The sequence below is a fragment of the Phoenix dactylifera genome, chromosome 5 (assembly GCF_009389715.1).
Source record: "Phoenix dactylifera cultivar Barhee BC4 chromosome 5, palm_55x_up_171113_PBpolish2nd_filt_p, whole genome shotgun sequence".
Taxonomy (NCBI): domain Eukaryota; kingdom Viridiplantae; phylum Streptophyta; class Magnoliopsida; order Arecales; family Arecaceae; genus Phoenix; species Phoenix dactylifera.
The window spans coordinates 1,612,672-1,626,817 of NC_052396.1; the positions used below are offsets into that span (position 1 = coordinate 1,612,672).

The 14,146-nt window shown below is 37.8% G+C and overlaps 2 protein-coding genes across 17 annotated transcripts in view; both read left to right on the forward strand.

Moving 5' to 3' along the window:
* Positions 1–2,175, forward strand: part of LOC103703933 (glycolipid transfer protein 1-like) — a 43,872-nt gene extending 41,697 nt beyond the window's left edge. For 8 of the 13 annotated variants that reach the window (XM_026803391.2, XM_017841999.3, XM_008787004.4 and 5 more), the window contains 4 exons: positions 209–330; positions 510–645; positions 1,336–1,467; positions 1,558–1,782. In XM_026803391.2, the coding sequence (XP_026659192.2) occupies positions 209–330; positions 510–645; positions 1,336–1,467; positions 1,558–1,593 (426 nt within the window). In that variant the 3' untranslated portion in view covers positions 1,594–1,782. Of the gene's footprint in view, positions 1–208; positions 331–509; positions 800–1,335; positions 1,468–1,557; positions 1,783–1,895 lie in introns of those variants that run through there. The other 5 variants (XR_003385009.2, XR_003385008.2, XR_603526.4 and 2 more) reach the window with 3 other exon arrangements.
* A 2,560-nt stretch (positions 2,176–4,735) lies between these two features.
* LOC103703934 (H/ACA ribonucleoprotein complex subunit 3-like protein) lies at positions 4,736–13,015 on the forward strand. Of its 4 annotated transcripts, XM_039126440.1 has the most exons (6): positions 4,736–5,016; positions 6,150–6,219; positions 6,306–6,403; positions 6,506–6,551; positions 7,067–7,526; positions 8,986–9,060. In XM_039126440.1, the coding sequence occupies exons 2-5, from the start codon at positions 6,171–6,173 to the stop codon at positions 7,513–7,515; spliced, it is 642 nt and encodes a 213-aa protein (XP_038982368.1). In that variant the 5' UTR covers positions 4,736–5,016; positions 6,150–6,170; the 3' UTR covers positions 7,516–7,526; positions 8,986–9,060. The 4 variants fall into 4 exon arrangements, with proteins under 4 accessions (XP_038982368.1, XP_038982370.1, XP_038982369.1 ...); XM_039126442.1 differs by lacking the exons at positions 4,736–5,016; positions 6,150–6,219; positions 6,306–6,403; positions 6,506–6,551 and adding exons at positions 11,325–11,367; positions 12,614–13,015 and having other exon boundaries at positions 7,174–7,526; XM_039126441.1 differs by lacking the exons at positions 4,736–5,016; positions 6,150–6,219; positions 6,306–6,403; positions 6,506–6,551; positions 7,067–7,526 and adding exons at positions 8,440–8,545; positions 11,325–11,367; positions 12,614–13,015.
* Positions 13,016–14,146: the final 1,131 nt, after the last annotated feature.

Consider the following 14,146-nt stretch of genomic DNA (forward strand, 5'->3'; position numbering starts at 1 on the left):
TTTGACAACACAGCAATAAATTCTTCACTACATTAAGTATCTGTTTAAAAATAACCTTTTTATTCACCATAGGATCTGCCAAGTCATGAAATATATGCACTTTGAGAACTTGTTATTTTGTCTGCTCCAGCTTCCTTTATACCACTTCTGTCTCTGTTTTTTAGTCCAAATCCTCCAGATATATTTATTTTCTGATCCTCTTATGCAGAGTCTGGAAGCTAAATATGCGTCTGATCCTTCAAAATTTGAACACCTGTACAGCATGGTGCAAGTAGAAGTAGAATCTAAAACTTCTTCAAGCTGTACCAATGGTCTTCTGTGGTTAACGAGGTATTCTACATAACTTGTGTGACACTTTCAAACAGCAATTGATCATTTTTGCACTTTCACGTCATTGTAAATTTGCTGTCAAGTGTTTGTGTTCATTTTGGTTTTCTATTTTCATTATTTTTCTTGTAAAAAATTTGCCTTTGAGAATGTATCATTCTTGAATGTATCCGTCAATTTAGGGCCATGGACTTCTTGGTGGAACTATTCTGTAACTTGCTTGAGCATCCAGCTTGGACTATGTCACAGGCCTGCACAGAATCCTACAGCAAGACCTTAAAGAAATGGCATGGCTGGCTTGCTAGATTTAGCTTTTCGGTAATGCATTCAGACACTCCTCCTAACACTAGAATTGTTAAAGCAGTGGGACAGAAGGAAAACAATTACCGATGATCACGACTGCAAACTTTGACATGGCATTCAGAAATTGAAAGTACTTTCAGTCTCTCAATTCCCCAATGTAGACTAACAGGTATAAGATTTAGTATGAAATAACTTTGACGTGGTGATAAGAAATTAAAACCTACTCTCAAACTCTCAGTTTTCCTCTGCAGACTTTTTATGTGTGGTGTAGTCGGAAATTGCTATTCTGGTAAACAAGTAGCCTTCCTAATTTCCAAACTCATATAGTGTTGACCAGTGAGTCTTTAGGAATATTACATAGAGATATTTAATGCTATAATTGTGCGGTATGACTGTTATACTAAAGTACATTCTTCTACTCGGGTCAAACTGTGGGTCCCTGCTTCAGCTGTCATTCAATTGATTCAGGATTTTAGCAGTTGTTTACAAATATTTGATATAATGTCTGCTCTTCTGTTGTGGATGTCTGGACAACCTCTGCCACAACATTTTAACCAACGACAAAAAAAAGAGCCCATGGCACCATGTCCCAAAATATGTCTTTGTTCTATATATCCTAGTCTTCCTCTTACTGTTTCCGGTTATCACCATGCTCTTCTGTTTTCATAGCTTGTAACTAAAGTACTGTTGCATCCATGACGGCAGATTGGCATGAAACTCGCTCCAGATAGGAAGAAATTCATGGAGGTTATTGGTGGCTCAGGTGACATAAATGCAGACATGGAGAAATTCTGCGCAAACTTTTCTTATCTTCTTGCAGAGAACCACAGGTTTTTGGTAAGATCTTGATGTACCATTTTTGTGGGTCAGGTAACTCTGATCCTGTCCGTGTGTTGGAGTGTGATATTTGTATTTTGCTTATTGCAGGCTAGTGTTGGTCTGGATGATCTTAAGGCTTCTTGATGTAGAAATCCTCCTGTCATGATCTTATCTTTTGTGATCCCTTCCTTGCTGCCAATTATATTTCACTTTTGTTTAAAGGAAAAAATTGGACAGTAAATAAGGCATCCATATAGGTATTCTCTTACTTACTTTACAAACAGTAGCAAATGGTTTTCTTATAATAAAATAAAATGCTTGAAATAACAAACAGTTCTCTGGTCTTATTTTGTTTATGGTTGATGCATAGTGAATGTATATATTTCTTTCTTTGTATCTGTGTGGTGTTTGTGAGCATCTTATTCAAGAATGTCTTTGATCAACAGCTGGTTGCTGAGATTAATGCAGTGTGAGGTTGGATACTTGTTTTTGGAACTGAATCATAGGGGATGATAGGGGACTGCCACATTCAGGGGGTATTAGTCTGATGTGATGTCTGAATTCTAAGAAAAATCTGTAGGAGGCCATGCCTCTCATTCTAAACTAACCCATTTCAAGCATTTTTGGTGGTCAGGTCGTTCTTTTTCCATTTCCTTTGTAGAATCCATCAGAAAATCAGTGTAATACTGTGATAAAATCTTTATAGCGTGTCTATTTTTATATTGATCAGTTAGTGGTAATTTGTTAAGAGTTCAAATTGCACCAGCAAACCGTTTACCTCTCACTTCTTTTCACTCCTTTGAGCTCGTCTTCGGTGATGAGAACTCTCCTCTTTGAATATTTCTATAGTTTGTTCCATCTTCCATCTGGCTGTCATAGCTCCAAGGCCCAAGCTCCACCTTATGCACCTTTCTTGAAGGAAGAGTTTTCCCACCTTTTTCCTTTTGGGGTAGACAATGTGGAATGGCCTTTGACGTGTTCTTCTAACTTCTTTCACCTCACGCCTTTTCTGCATCTGTGAAAGAAGGAATATATGAATGGGGCGCTCAGGTGCCCCTCAGTCTTAGCTCAACTTGTTTGACATTCCTCTCCATCTATGAGAGCTGCTGGATTTAGACCTTGGTAGTGACATCCCCATTATATTTTTAATCAAAGCTATTTGTTTGTTTCTTTTTTGATGATGTAAATCAAAGCTATGGGTTATCTCAAACGATTAAATTGCTATATGGACGGTGCAAAGGTAATTAAGCAAAGGTGGTCAAACTTTATACTTATGATTGACAGCTTCCTATCAAATGCATTGCAGCATTTCAGCAGTAGGTTTATATTGGAGCCGAATATCATTGGTGGCAAAGCAAGAGGCCTGGGCTCAGGCTAGATGGAGTGTTGCGTTAAACTTATTTGATGTGATTAGTGAAAATATAAAACTCTGCCCTCTTAGCTCGGTTGGTTAGAGCATAGTGACATCCATTTCATGATGGAAAGATGGAGAACAGCTACTGGTTGACCACTAGTAGTTGTTTGTAGGTATTGGTTTTATCATGGTTTCGAGTTTTTAAGACATATCCCTATTTCCCCTTTCCATTTTCTTGTCCACTCGGCACTTCTCTCCATATCTGAGACTGAGATATTGATGCAGATAATCAGATGGATTCATATTCGAAAGAGACTGACAATAAGCTTTTTCAAAACTGACCATTTGTTTTTATGTGAGAGGTGTTGCAGAAATGTCATCACTTGATTATAATTGTATTGTAGTTGTTTCGTTGTAGCTACCAGCTAAGCGAAGTCTCCTGGTAGCTCTACTAGGGACCGATGGTCCAAACATGCCTATGTCAAGTTTCAAAGGGAGCTTCCATTGAGAAAGTTTGAGAGAGAGTAGAGAGGAATAGGTGGACCAACAAAAAAAAATGGGGGAGCTCGTTATATTGCTACAGGCTTCATCTAAATGCTACAAGACGTCACATGCATGACATGTAGTATGGAGACATATAAACTCTCAAGGATGATCTGAGAATTACTTTTAACAGCACTAGCTAGAATATGCCATTTACAACGCATGTGGGTGAGAATCAGTCTAGAAACCATATAACTCTTTTCTTCTTATAAAAAAAAAAAATCTAATCTTGGAAAGCTTATCTCTTTTTATTATTAAAATTAATAACATGGAAACGCGTCACGAACTGAACATTTTGAGAGAGTTCTTTTTTAATATAATGGGATAGATATATATTAGCATAGCAACGCAACACGACTAGGTTGCTTCAACTTTTCTCCCATCATTCTTCAAAGAGATGCAGCCAAGGCCTTAAAATATACCTACACGACAGGTGGACTAAACAACGCAAAGGATTACTGCTTCGTCTACTCTCTTGCTGGCAGTGTTCTGGCTGTGATTTCAGGAAGGACTGTACTGCTGTGGCTGCGATTGGATTTGGCTGCTGGCTTTGGCTCTTTCCTATCGGCTCTACAATTCATTTTGCCGTTGAGATTCTTTTCAATGAATGCAAGTCTGGAATGTTATTATTGGATGACGGCACCGGTTGGATCGTCTGCAGCTCTATGTTATATCACTCTTGGTTTATCTTTTATGTTCTGGGCAAAGCCATCTTGCTCCTTCGTAGTTTTGTTGCATAGTTTTAGCCTTTCTCTATTAAAAAAAAAAAGCTGAGAACCACAAAAGTGGTAGCATAGTTAGAACGGAGCTTTGTTTCCAACAAAGTGATTCAGATTCGAAACGCACGGACATTAATTAATGCAAGGACCGAATGCCTTCCGCTTGATTTGCCCGTTGGAAGCGCTGCTGGTCCTTTGGTACTGAGGTGGGTAGGGGTGACGTACTCACACGTGAGTTCGTCTGTGCTGGTGGGGAGGGTATGAAAAATTTTCTATCTGCATCGAACATTTTCTGATAGAAGGAGAGCTCAGTGGAGGCTGCTACGAGGGTACTCCACGGTTTCTTTTTCAAGGCAAAAAAAAAACAAAAAAGCCTCGATGTCACCAAGTTTGACGAGAAAGAATCTCTGTCAGCACCGAAATTTCCGTTTTTTTTTTTTTCGAGCCAAGTACACCTTCGTTTTAGTTTCATTTATCCTCCAAAACTAGGAGGTCAAATCGGTCAACATAGACGATGGCTATTTTTAAGAGACGCGTTTCAACACTCACCCTCCAATTCTCTAACTGTTTCTTCCCGCCATTCGCGCCAAGAGCTAATAGGAGTGTACGGAAACAACTGACACCAGCCATATCCATGGCTGCAAAATACAGAAGAAAAGAAAGATCTAGAAAATCTTTCAATTGTCGCCTAAAATTCCTTGTCCCCTGGCCTTTGGCCTCCTCGGTTGGCCGCGTTCCGTCTCAAGGTGCCGGAAACCAAAATCGCGTCACCTTGGCGGACCGGAGACGGCACCACATTTCTATCAGGGTATCATGATGCACCTCTTCTCCTTCCTCCTCCTTCCTGGGCGAGTGGTAGAAGTTCTCTTCAAGAATTTTTGACGTCCAGAGACCATTAAATAACATCATACCTTGGCAGCAGAATTTGAACCGCGGCCTTTATCAACCGAGGTACCACTGGCTTATATATTTTCTGCTGGATATGCTTTGTTTTGATGAGGAATTTATGTTTCCCTACATTATTGTTCGCGTCTTTCTTTCAATATCTATGGATCGGGTTTTGAAGTTTGCTCCTTAAATTTGCGGCAAAATAATTGTAAGTGTGATTTTTTATTAATTTATTCGAGATCCAAACTAATGCTATAATCGAGAATTTTCCATATCCCCAAGAAAACGGCAAATGCATAATGCAGGCTTCAGGTTCAAACCAAGAAAGCAGCATTCTGTTGTTGTATTTCTCCAAAAATTAAATAAGTTTTTTTTATCTATATTCTTCAAAAAAAATTAAATTTATGTAAATATTTTTTAAAAAATTTATATTTATTTCCGTATCCTCATAAAACACTGTTTTTATATAAATTATGTGAATATAATGGTGCTTCTAGCACCGATAATAAAAACTATATTTATTTTAATTAAAAATAAAATAAAATTTTAAAATTACATTTTTGTCCTCCATCGCGATCATCTTACAAATTTTTTTTTTTTTGCACATCTACTCATTACGAATATTTTAGTCATTTTAATTTAAAATGTTAATTTTTTAACGGCGTAGATAGCATGAGTACAAGCAAAAACAAGGAAAAAAAAAGTAAAATAGAAAAACAAGCGTTTTAAGAGGATGTACATGCAAATATCAATTTTAGAAGGATATTCATATAAAATTCAATATTTAGAAGATTATTCATATAAAAAAACTTCCAAAAAATCATGGATTCTAATTGCTATTTAAATATTTAAAGCGTTCTCATAGATAAATGCATATTCTATATGGTATAACTCTAAATTACTTAATGTACATTAACTAATAGCAAGATATATCTATATAAATGCTTCGACTCAATTGATGGCATTCGTACCAAGGATTACATCACCATTATTCTTTTTCAAATGGTTTTTTAAGAAGAAAAATGATGCACCTACAAAAAGAGTAGGTATAGGATCACCATTGCTCGGATGGTAAAAGAGCAGGAGTTCAATTCTGATTACAAATAATTTTTTTTATTTTTTGAGTAAAATGTGATGGGTATAGAATATAGAAATAAGGATAAAAAAAGCTTGGCTAATTGGCTCTCATTTCCCAGGAGACCCAGCCCCGCACGAAGATGAAGAGGGGATTCCTGAAGCCCCTGCGCTACATCTCCCAGATGTTCGGTATGCAAACCACGTCCGCCTGATCGTTTTTTCACGGCTCAGAATTAATTCCTTCTAACAAAAAATAAATAAATATTGTGCTCCAGATGGCAAAGAACCCGAAATGCAGATAGGATTTCCCACCGACGTCAAACACGTGGCACACATCGGATGGGACGGGCCTAACATGAATGCTCCCGGCTGGGTAATTACTTATCTCACGTATCCTCCCAGAATGACCTCCATGAAATGATAACCGCTCGATCTTTATCTGACGGCCAATGTCTTGCTCCAAAAACATAAACAGATGAAGGATTTCCACTCGGCGCCAATCGGTACAATTGGTTCAAATGGTAATGGGTATTTCTCTCATGTTCCTTTCAAAAAGAAAGACTAATATAAATAAGAGTTTTTTCATGAACATCCTTCTACGTATCTAATTTTATATGAATATCTGTATATCCGTATAAAATTTTGTTATTGTACACATATCCGTAATATAACGGTTATTGTTAAAAAAATTATATTTATATTAAGTAAAAATAAAATAAAATTTTAAAATTATATTATTGTTCTTATTTTGTTCTCCATTTACATGTCTATCCGTTAAGAATATTTTAGTTATTTTAATTTGAAACTGATAATTTTTTAACGTCGTTAAATAGTATGGGTACATATATATATATATATATATATATATATATATATATATATATATATATAGTGTTTTATAAAGATATACATGTAAATATTAATTTGAAAAGAGTAGCCATACAAAATTCAATATTTATGAGGATATTCCAGCAAAAAGAAATAAAAAAATCTATAAATAAATAAATTTGTGTGATTTTTTTTTTTTTCCTTTCAGAGTGCCGCGCAGGAATGGAAGACAATCCGTCGGGCGAGATGATGCCGAGGGGCTCCCGGCGTTCGGGGGAGCCCACGGTGGGGGATTCACCCAACAACGCCCCGCGGCACCGCCACTCGCGGCGGCACCAGTCCGAAGGCACCGTCTCCGTTGACTCCCTCAATCGCGAGCCGCCCTCCGATGGCTCCCGGAGGGGCAGCAGGAGGCCGCGCAAGAAGGACGGCGACTCCGCAGCTGCCGCGGGTGGGGACCTGCCGGCGATTCCCAAGCAGTCTCGCCGGAGATCCAAGGGCTCAGGCTCTTCCGGCAGCGGTGACTCCATCCGAGCGTCCAGATCCAAGAACCCAGCGTCGGCGTCGTCGGATAACGCGACACAAGAGAGGGACGCCAGACCGCCCTCGCCCGCAATCAGAAAGCCCGCGGCGGAAGGAGAAGACTACTTGATTTGACTTCATTTCGGGTGCTTTTTTTTTCTCTCTTTCTCTCTTTTATTTTCTCTTTCCATGATTTGTTTCATGGTGAGCGTTCACCGTGTTAGCGATGGTCCAACTGCACGCATTCAGATCGGACGGTCGAAAAAACTAAAAAAAAAATTCTTGCTCTTCCGGACGGACTGATGTTAATGTTTTTCATGTAGCGGACAGATATTAAGATTTAAATCCGTCTTTCTACATAACAACCACGAAATATCAAACATGAGAAATGAAATTTGGCAATAGTTTCATCTATGGCTCGTTTATATTAATTCCCAAATTCATATTTGATATAATAACTATAAGACTACTACTATATGGTCACTGCATAAAGCAAAAGAGTCGAAGTTGGCTGACAAATCCCTCTAGTCTATTGACTATAATAAGGCACTAGAGTTAGCATTTAACTTTGTCCAACTAATTATATAACACACCACCATTGGCTCATAATCAGTCTCAATAAATCTATATTGCAGTGTTCTCTATGTCATATAGGTTATGAGCCGGATTCACTCCGATACCATTTATAGCAATTCTAAACCTCATCTGAAAAAAACTAACCGGAAGATATTATTTGGTTTTTTTGAACCTGTATAAAAACTCAAGATCTACCTAGCAAATAATCGATGTGAAATTAAATATCCATCCGCACGAGTTCTCACAAATTAAATATCCAATACAAACCTAAACAAAGGCAATGTTGAACATGTTCATCGAGAAGAAAGATTCCAAATTCAAATCTATGTTCAAAACTTTTTAACCTCGGACAAGTTGATTTGGGCCAAAGTGGGCTTAAGCCCAATGGAATTGATCCAACTAATGTTTAGGTTGGTGGGCTTGCATCACACCTCCAGCTTCTCTCGCGTGAAAGTCACGTGGTCTACATTTAAAAAACTTTTATTTTGAAGGAGTATTTTTTTTTTCTTTTTCTATAAAAGAGAAAAGCTCAGAGTGCTTAAAACCCTAACCCTCGCGGAGACGTCCGGGAGCTTCTCCTCTCAGAAAGGTGCGCCTTCTCTTCTTCCTCCCCGAGTGGTTCCAGAGTTTCTATCATTCCTTCTCTCCTATTTTGAGTCTTCTTCACGTTTCCTTTAATCTTATAATCGAAAGAAACGGAGACCTTTGGATCTACAGTCTCTCTCTCTGTCTGGGGTTCCGAAGGCTCCTCAAGAGGTTGAACGCACAGAAAAATAAATCTCTGGATCGATAGAAATTCTTATAATAAGCCTTACATCAGCTGAAAGAATCTTCAATCTTATTGGATTAATTTAATTGTGATAAAAGTTGGATCAGGGCGAAATCCGCGCACTTCGTTCTGTTTGAATACCATTTATTATTATTATTATTATTATTATTATTATTATTATTATTATTATTATTATTATTATTATTATTATTATTATTATTATTATTATTATTTATGTTGCGACTATCGGATTTTTGTAGAGTTTAGCATTTGACGGGGCCATGTATCTTCAATTCTACATAAATGAGAATGGGGACAAGGTTTACACCACCAAGGTAGCTCCTTTCGGTCTCTTTTGGCTCTGTTTATCGACTTTTATAGTATTTGCGACTTTTGATTTATTCGATTTATATTGGTATTTAGATGATTATGTGGTTCTAGATTATTAACTGTTGTTCTTATAGATTTCTATGCAATAAACTTACTAGAGATTTGTACTATTTGTAAGATTTGCTTTCCTTGATAATATTATAGTGTCAGCGGCTTGGGGTTTAGGGTTGTTTTTGGTTTTGTGTTTTAGTTGAAACAACAATGCATATAGCGAGGACTCCTGATGTATAATTTGCTGACGATAGCCCAGACATAATATAAAAATATAAAACTTTGCCCAACATCCTTAGAAAAATAACCCCAGTTGTACGTAATAAAGCAATATCTTTTCAGTGTTCCATATCTATAGATGCAATATCCTTATATGTTTTTCTTTAGATCCCTTATCAGTTAGGCTTGAATAAATGTACCAGTAACTAATTTCTCTAAGTAGAGTAGTACATTTGAGGAACTTCAACAAAGGAGTTTGCCTTGCCAGTGCTAGTTAAGTGTGTAAAAAGCAGCATCCGTGGTGTTTTAATTTGAATGGGTTAATGAACATGGATTGGGTGGTTCTGGATAAGCAGCTTTATATTATTGGTAGCTAGGAAGGTTAATGGAAAGATTCCAGGGAAGGATCTATTGGAAAATGAAGTATGAGCAAAATGGTGTAGCTATTAAGTTGACAACAGGGAGTTTGTAAGGATATACTGGAATGGGATAAATGTGAGTAGTTGTGCATTAGCTTGCATTATTGCTATCAGGATAGTGATTTTGCTGTGTGATTCCATAGACCCTAGACTCAAGGCTCTTGTAAGTGATTTCTGCTAACAGGTGCAAGTGAATTGCGTGGGTCTATCAGGCTAAAAGGGTTGTCTAAGATTAACAACTGGATAAATCTTCCAAGTCCTTCCATTTAACACTTGAATTAGTGTGATGCTCCATAGTCGACTCCATTTGGATTGGTGAAAGTTGAATGATGATGATGATGATGATGATGATGGCCTTCAAGAATTGGACAATGAAGATTTAGACCTTTGTAATTTTTGCTCTAGTGGGTTAAACTAGATAAAACCTTCAACTCATCTGAAGCATAATTATGAGATCTAAAAATTTGTTTCATGTTTGGTCCTTTCATTATTTTCTGATATTTGGTCCAATGCTTATAATTTGAAAGTGTCTAGAAGCACTTTTTTTTCTTACAAGTTTCAAGATGTTGCATGTTTAGTAAGTTTGGTAAACAAACATGAATAGCATGGCCTTGTGAAAAGGGACCTCAGTGTTTATCCAAGATAAGATGTTTATTTTGTAGGGGATAAGATAATAGACTGCCTATTTGACTTACTTGGACTTGATTTTCCTTTGCATGTTTTGATGGTATTCACGGCCCCAGCAGCAAATTTGGAAAGAACAAAATTTGAGGCAAAGTAGTATCTTGCTTTAGAAACTTTTAGAAAAAGAACGTGAGATCTGCATTTTGACCGAGCCTGCAAAAAGTGACATGTGATTCTTCTTATGAAGTACTGTGGAAAATAACCGTTGTTTCTCTCCCGTCATGTTAATCAAAAGTGAATGTTGGTTCTTAAGTTAGTTATTTTAATTAAACCCTGATTTATTAGGTAAACTAAATGACCTAGCAGTACTTACCAAAAGATCTCCGATAGATCTGACATGTTTCACCTTTGTTTAAATTGGAACAAAGGGAATAGGATGTAGTCTTGTCTTCAGTTTATGTATCTGACTGTTCTTTCAGAAGTATAAGGTACTCAATATGATATCTGGAGGAATGTTTCTGGTCTAAGAATTTGCTGCCAAAATTGGTCTTCTACTTATTTTAAGGCAATTTCCTTTATTCCACCATGCCTTTTTAATGTCATCATCCTAGCTGTGCATCTGTATTGATAACAAATTGTCAGCGGTGTTGGCTTTAGTTTTTGAGTAACAAATTGTGTCAGTGGTGTTGGCTTTAGTTTTTGAGTAACAAATTGTGTCAATAGTGTTGGCTTTAGTTTTTCTGCTTTTGGTTTTTGCAAGGAGGCACTTACATGTAGGTCGTTTAATGAATTTTTATTCCTTACATCTTGCTTTAATTGATTTATCATCATATTGGCACTCCACATGTTTATGAATTGTTTACAATTTTTTTATGTCAGTTTTTAGGCATCGCCTTTTCTATTATAAAATGTATATATTTTTTTCCTACTGATATTGGTTGATTTTCTGCTTATAGAAGGAATCACCACTTGGTGTTGCAACACAATCTGCTCATCCAGGTACAGTAAAATGGTTTATCAGAACTTATCTGTTTGGTTGTTCACCTTTTTTTTTAAATATTTTGCTGAAAATAAAAGACTAAAGCAATCTAAGGTCGCATTTCATAAACATGATGTCATGAACATCTCACCATTGAAGCACTTAAATAAGAAAATATTGCCATTTGTTGCATTTTTCCTTGTTAATTACACATGCTAATGGCATCATTAAGGTATATTTTGCAAGAACGAAACACTCGAGTGTGAGATATTTGGTGTAATATCTCGATGAAGTCGAGCATGAAACTTGCGTGGCCTGGGAGGATTTTTCAGAAGCTGAACTAAGTTATATCGGGTTAATTCAATTGCTTATATTTTGGTTCGGACTAATTTTGCAAGATGCTAGTCTGTCTCAATTTGGCATCTAATCAGATGCATACTGGATTAAATGGGTATTGGGCACACTGCGTTCATTTAGATTATATTAGCCTAATTGTTTTTTAGGCCCTAGATGGGTCATTATATGTTGGTGCACATGGTTTATGTAAGGACTAATGACTTGCACATTGATGATCAAATGTCGGTAAATGACCAATGAAACCCTCCAAGTCATTGCGAGTTCATTCCACAGCCATCTATATCACTTATTTTTCCTGTTTTCCCACCCAATGTTCTGACACTGTCAGTTGCCATAAGGGCTTGATGACTATGGTTATGCCAATAAAATTATTTGCCTGTGAAGATACGATCTGAATGTTGCCTCAAGGGACACACCCAGAAGTCTGTGAAGATTTTGGGTATTTGATGATGCATGGCTAGTGATGACGGGAAAACAAACTTGGCAAATCCCTATTAAAAGCCAGAATAACATCTGTATACATTGGGAGTGAAATACAATGTTGTTTGGTTTTGGGGGCCTTGCAGCAAGAACTGGTTGTTGGAAGACCAGATACAGTTCATCTTCACAGGTCACTCCAGCAAGTTATGATGGTTTGCTGTCACAGTTAAACACATGTGGAATACCACAGACTCTTCTAGATGAAACAAAACCCATGCAACTTTTCTCTCTTTTTCTTTCCTTTTTGGTTGTGTATGTTTCCTGCAAGGGGGAACATTAGCTTCCAAGTGCTATCTTCATATCAGGAATTAGCATAGGAATCTGTAATCTGCATTCTTTTCATATTCTGCCTATCCTATGCATAGCTTCATTCATTTGTTATTGATGCAGTATAAAGTTCGCTAATAGTGTGCCTCACTCCTTTTACAGCTCGCTTCTCCCCTGATGATAAGTTCTCCAGGCAGCGGGTTCTTCTGAAGAAGCGATTTGGTCTGCTTCCGACCCAGAAGCCACTGCCAAAGTACTGAGGGTTTGATGCACGCTAACACCTTGGATATTGGACAAAATTTTTAATTCCTTCTGGTATCAGAAAACACACCATGCTTCTCGACTTGTGCCCGTCACGAAATTCGACCCTCTCGCCATGTCCTTGTATTAAAACATGGATTTGTGTAACTTTGTGTTAAGATCTATGAGCGGTTAACTGCTTTTTGTTGACGTCGTTCTGAAGGCTAATTTTGAGGGCATAACTGGTATCTATATAATCCCTAACTATTTTGCCCAGCGCTCAGTGGCAATGCAGAGAAAGTGATTTTGATGCTGGCCTAGCCAAACTTTGATATTTATGCTGATCTTTACCTGAAAATTGAGTAAAGGTAAATGTGATACAGAGACGTAGTTGTTAAGAGGAGCACATTACTGTAAAGAGTTCGCTGTGGATAAAAATAAATTCATAACTTTATGCGAGATGCTTTTATGGGTTGTTTAGATCGTAACAAGTCACTATATACTCTTATGTGCATGTGTGCAGGATTACAAATAATGATAACTAGTATTGTTTCAATTAGGTCTGTGCAGTCCACGTGAGATGAATTGCAAATCGTTGTGACCATCCATCTATTTGAGTAAAGGTTCTGTTATGCATGACGAGTCTCCCGCTTTCAGCATGCTTGGGGCTGCATAGCAATGGCTGGGTTTCTTTCCGTCCAAGGTTCGCGAACCATTCAGTTCGGGGTATCCCGAGCTAAATTATGGCTTATCAGGACGATTCCAACAAAGAAATTGAAATGCTATTGCTGAGAAAGAAAGGGAAAAAAAAAGAGCGAGTAGAGGAGGGAGGCTGGTGGAGGATCGGCATTGGTGTGGATGGCAATGGTTCCGACCGAACTTCTGTTTTGTTCGAAACAAATATCTGACCATAAAAATTTGTAATTTTTAAATAAAGTCGGCGAGCGAAATAGGAGTTTGACTGCAGTCTCTGCTATCCACACTAGCATCGGCCTTCCTCTCTTCCTTGCTCTTTCTTTTTTTTCTTCCTTCTACGGTATTCTGTGTTAGTACAGGTCCGGCGGCATAAATTGACTTGTGTCGTCGGGCAATCAGCACGGTGCCTCTTGGCATCGCCCAGCAGTCCTGTTTTCATCGTTTTCTTTTTGTTACGGGTTGGCTTATGGGCTTGTAATGATGTGGTTGGGACATTGCATGGCACTTTGTACTTGCTCTCTACTCTAATCTCTCTCTCTCCCGACTTTCCATCAAGGCTGGTGTATTGGGCACCCCCACCCTGTGGTGCGGTAAAAGTTAATGTTAATGCTTCAGAGTCTAAAGATGAAGCAGGGCTAGGATATATTATTAGAAATCACTGTGGCATCGTGCTACTTCAAAACCCAGACTACTTCGGTCCGTCGAGCAGAACTTCAGGCTTCTTGGAAAGGTTTGTTGGTGGCCTCTCAACAAGTTGGA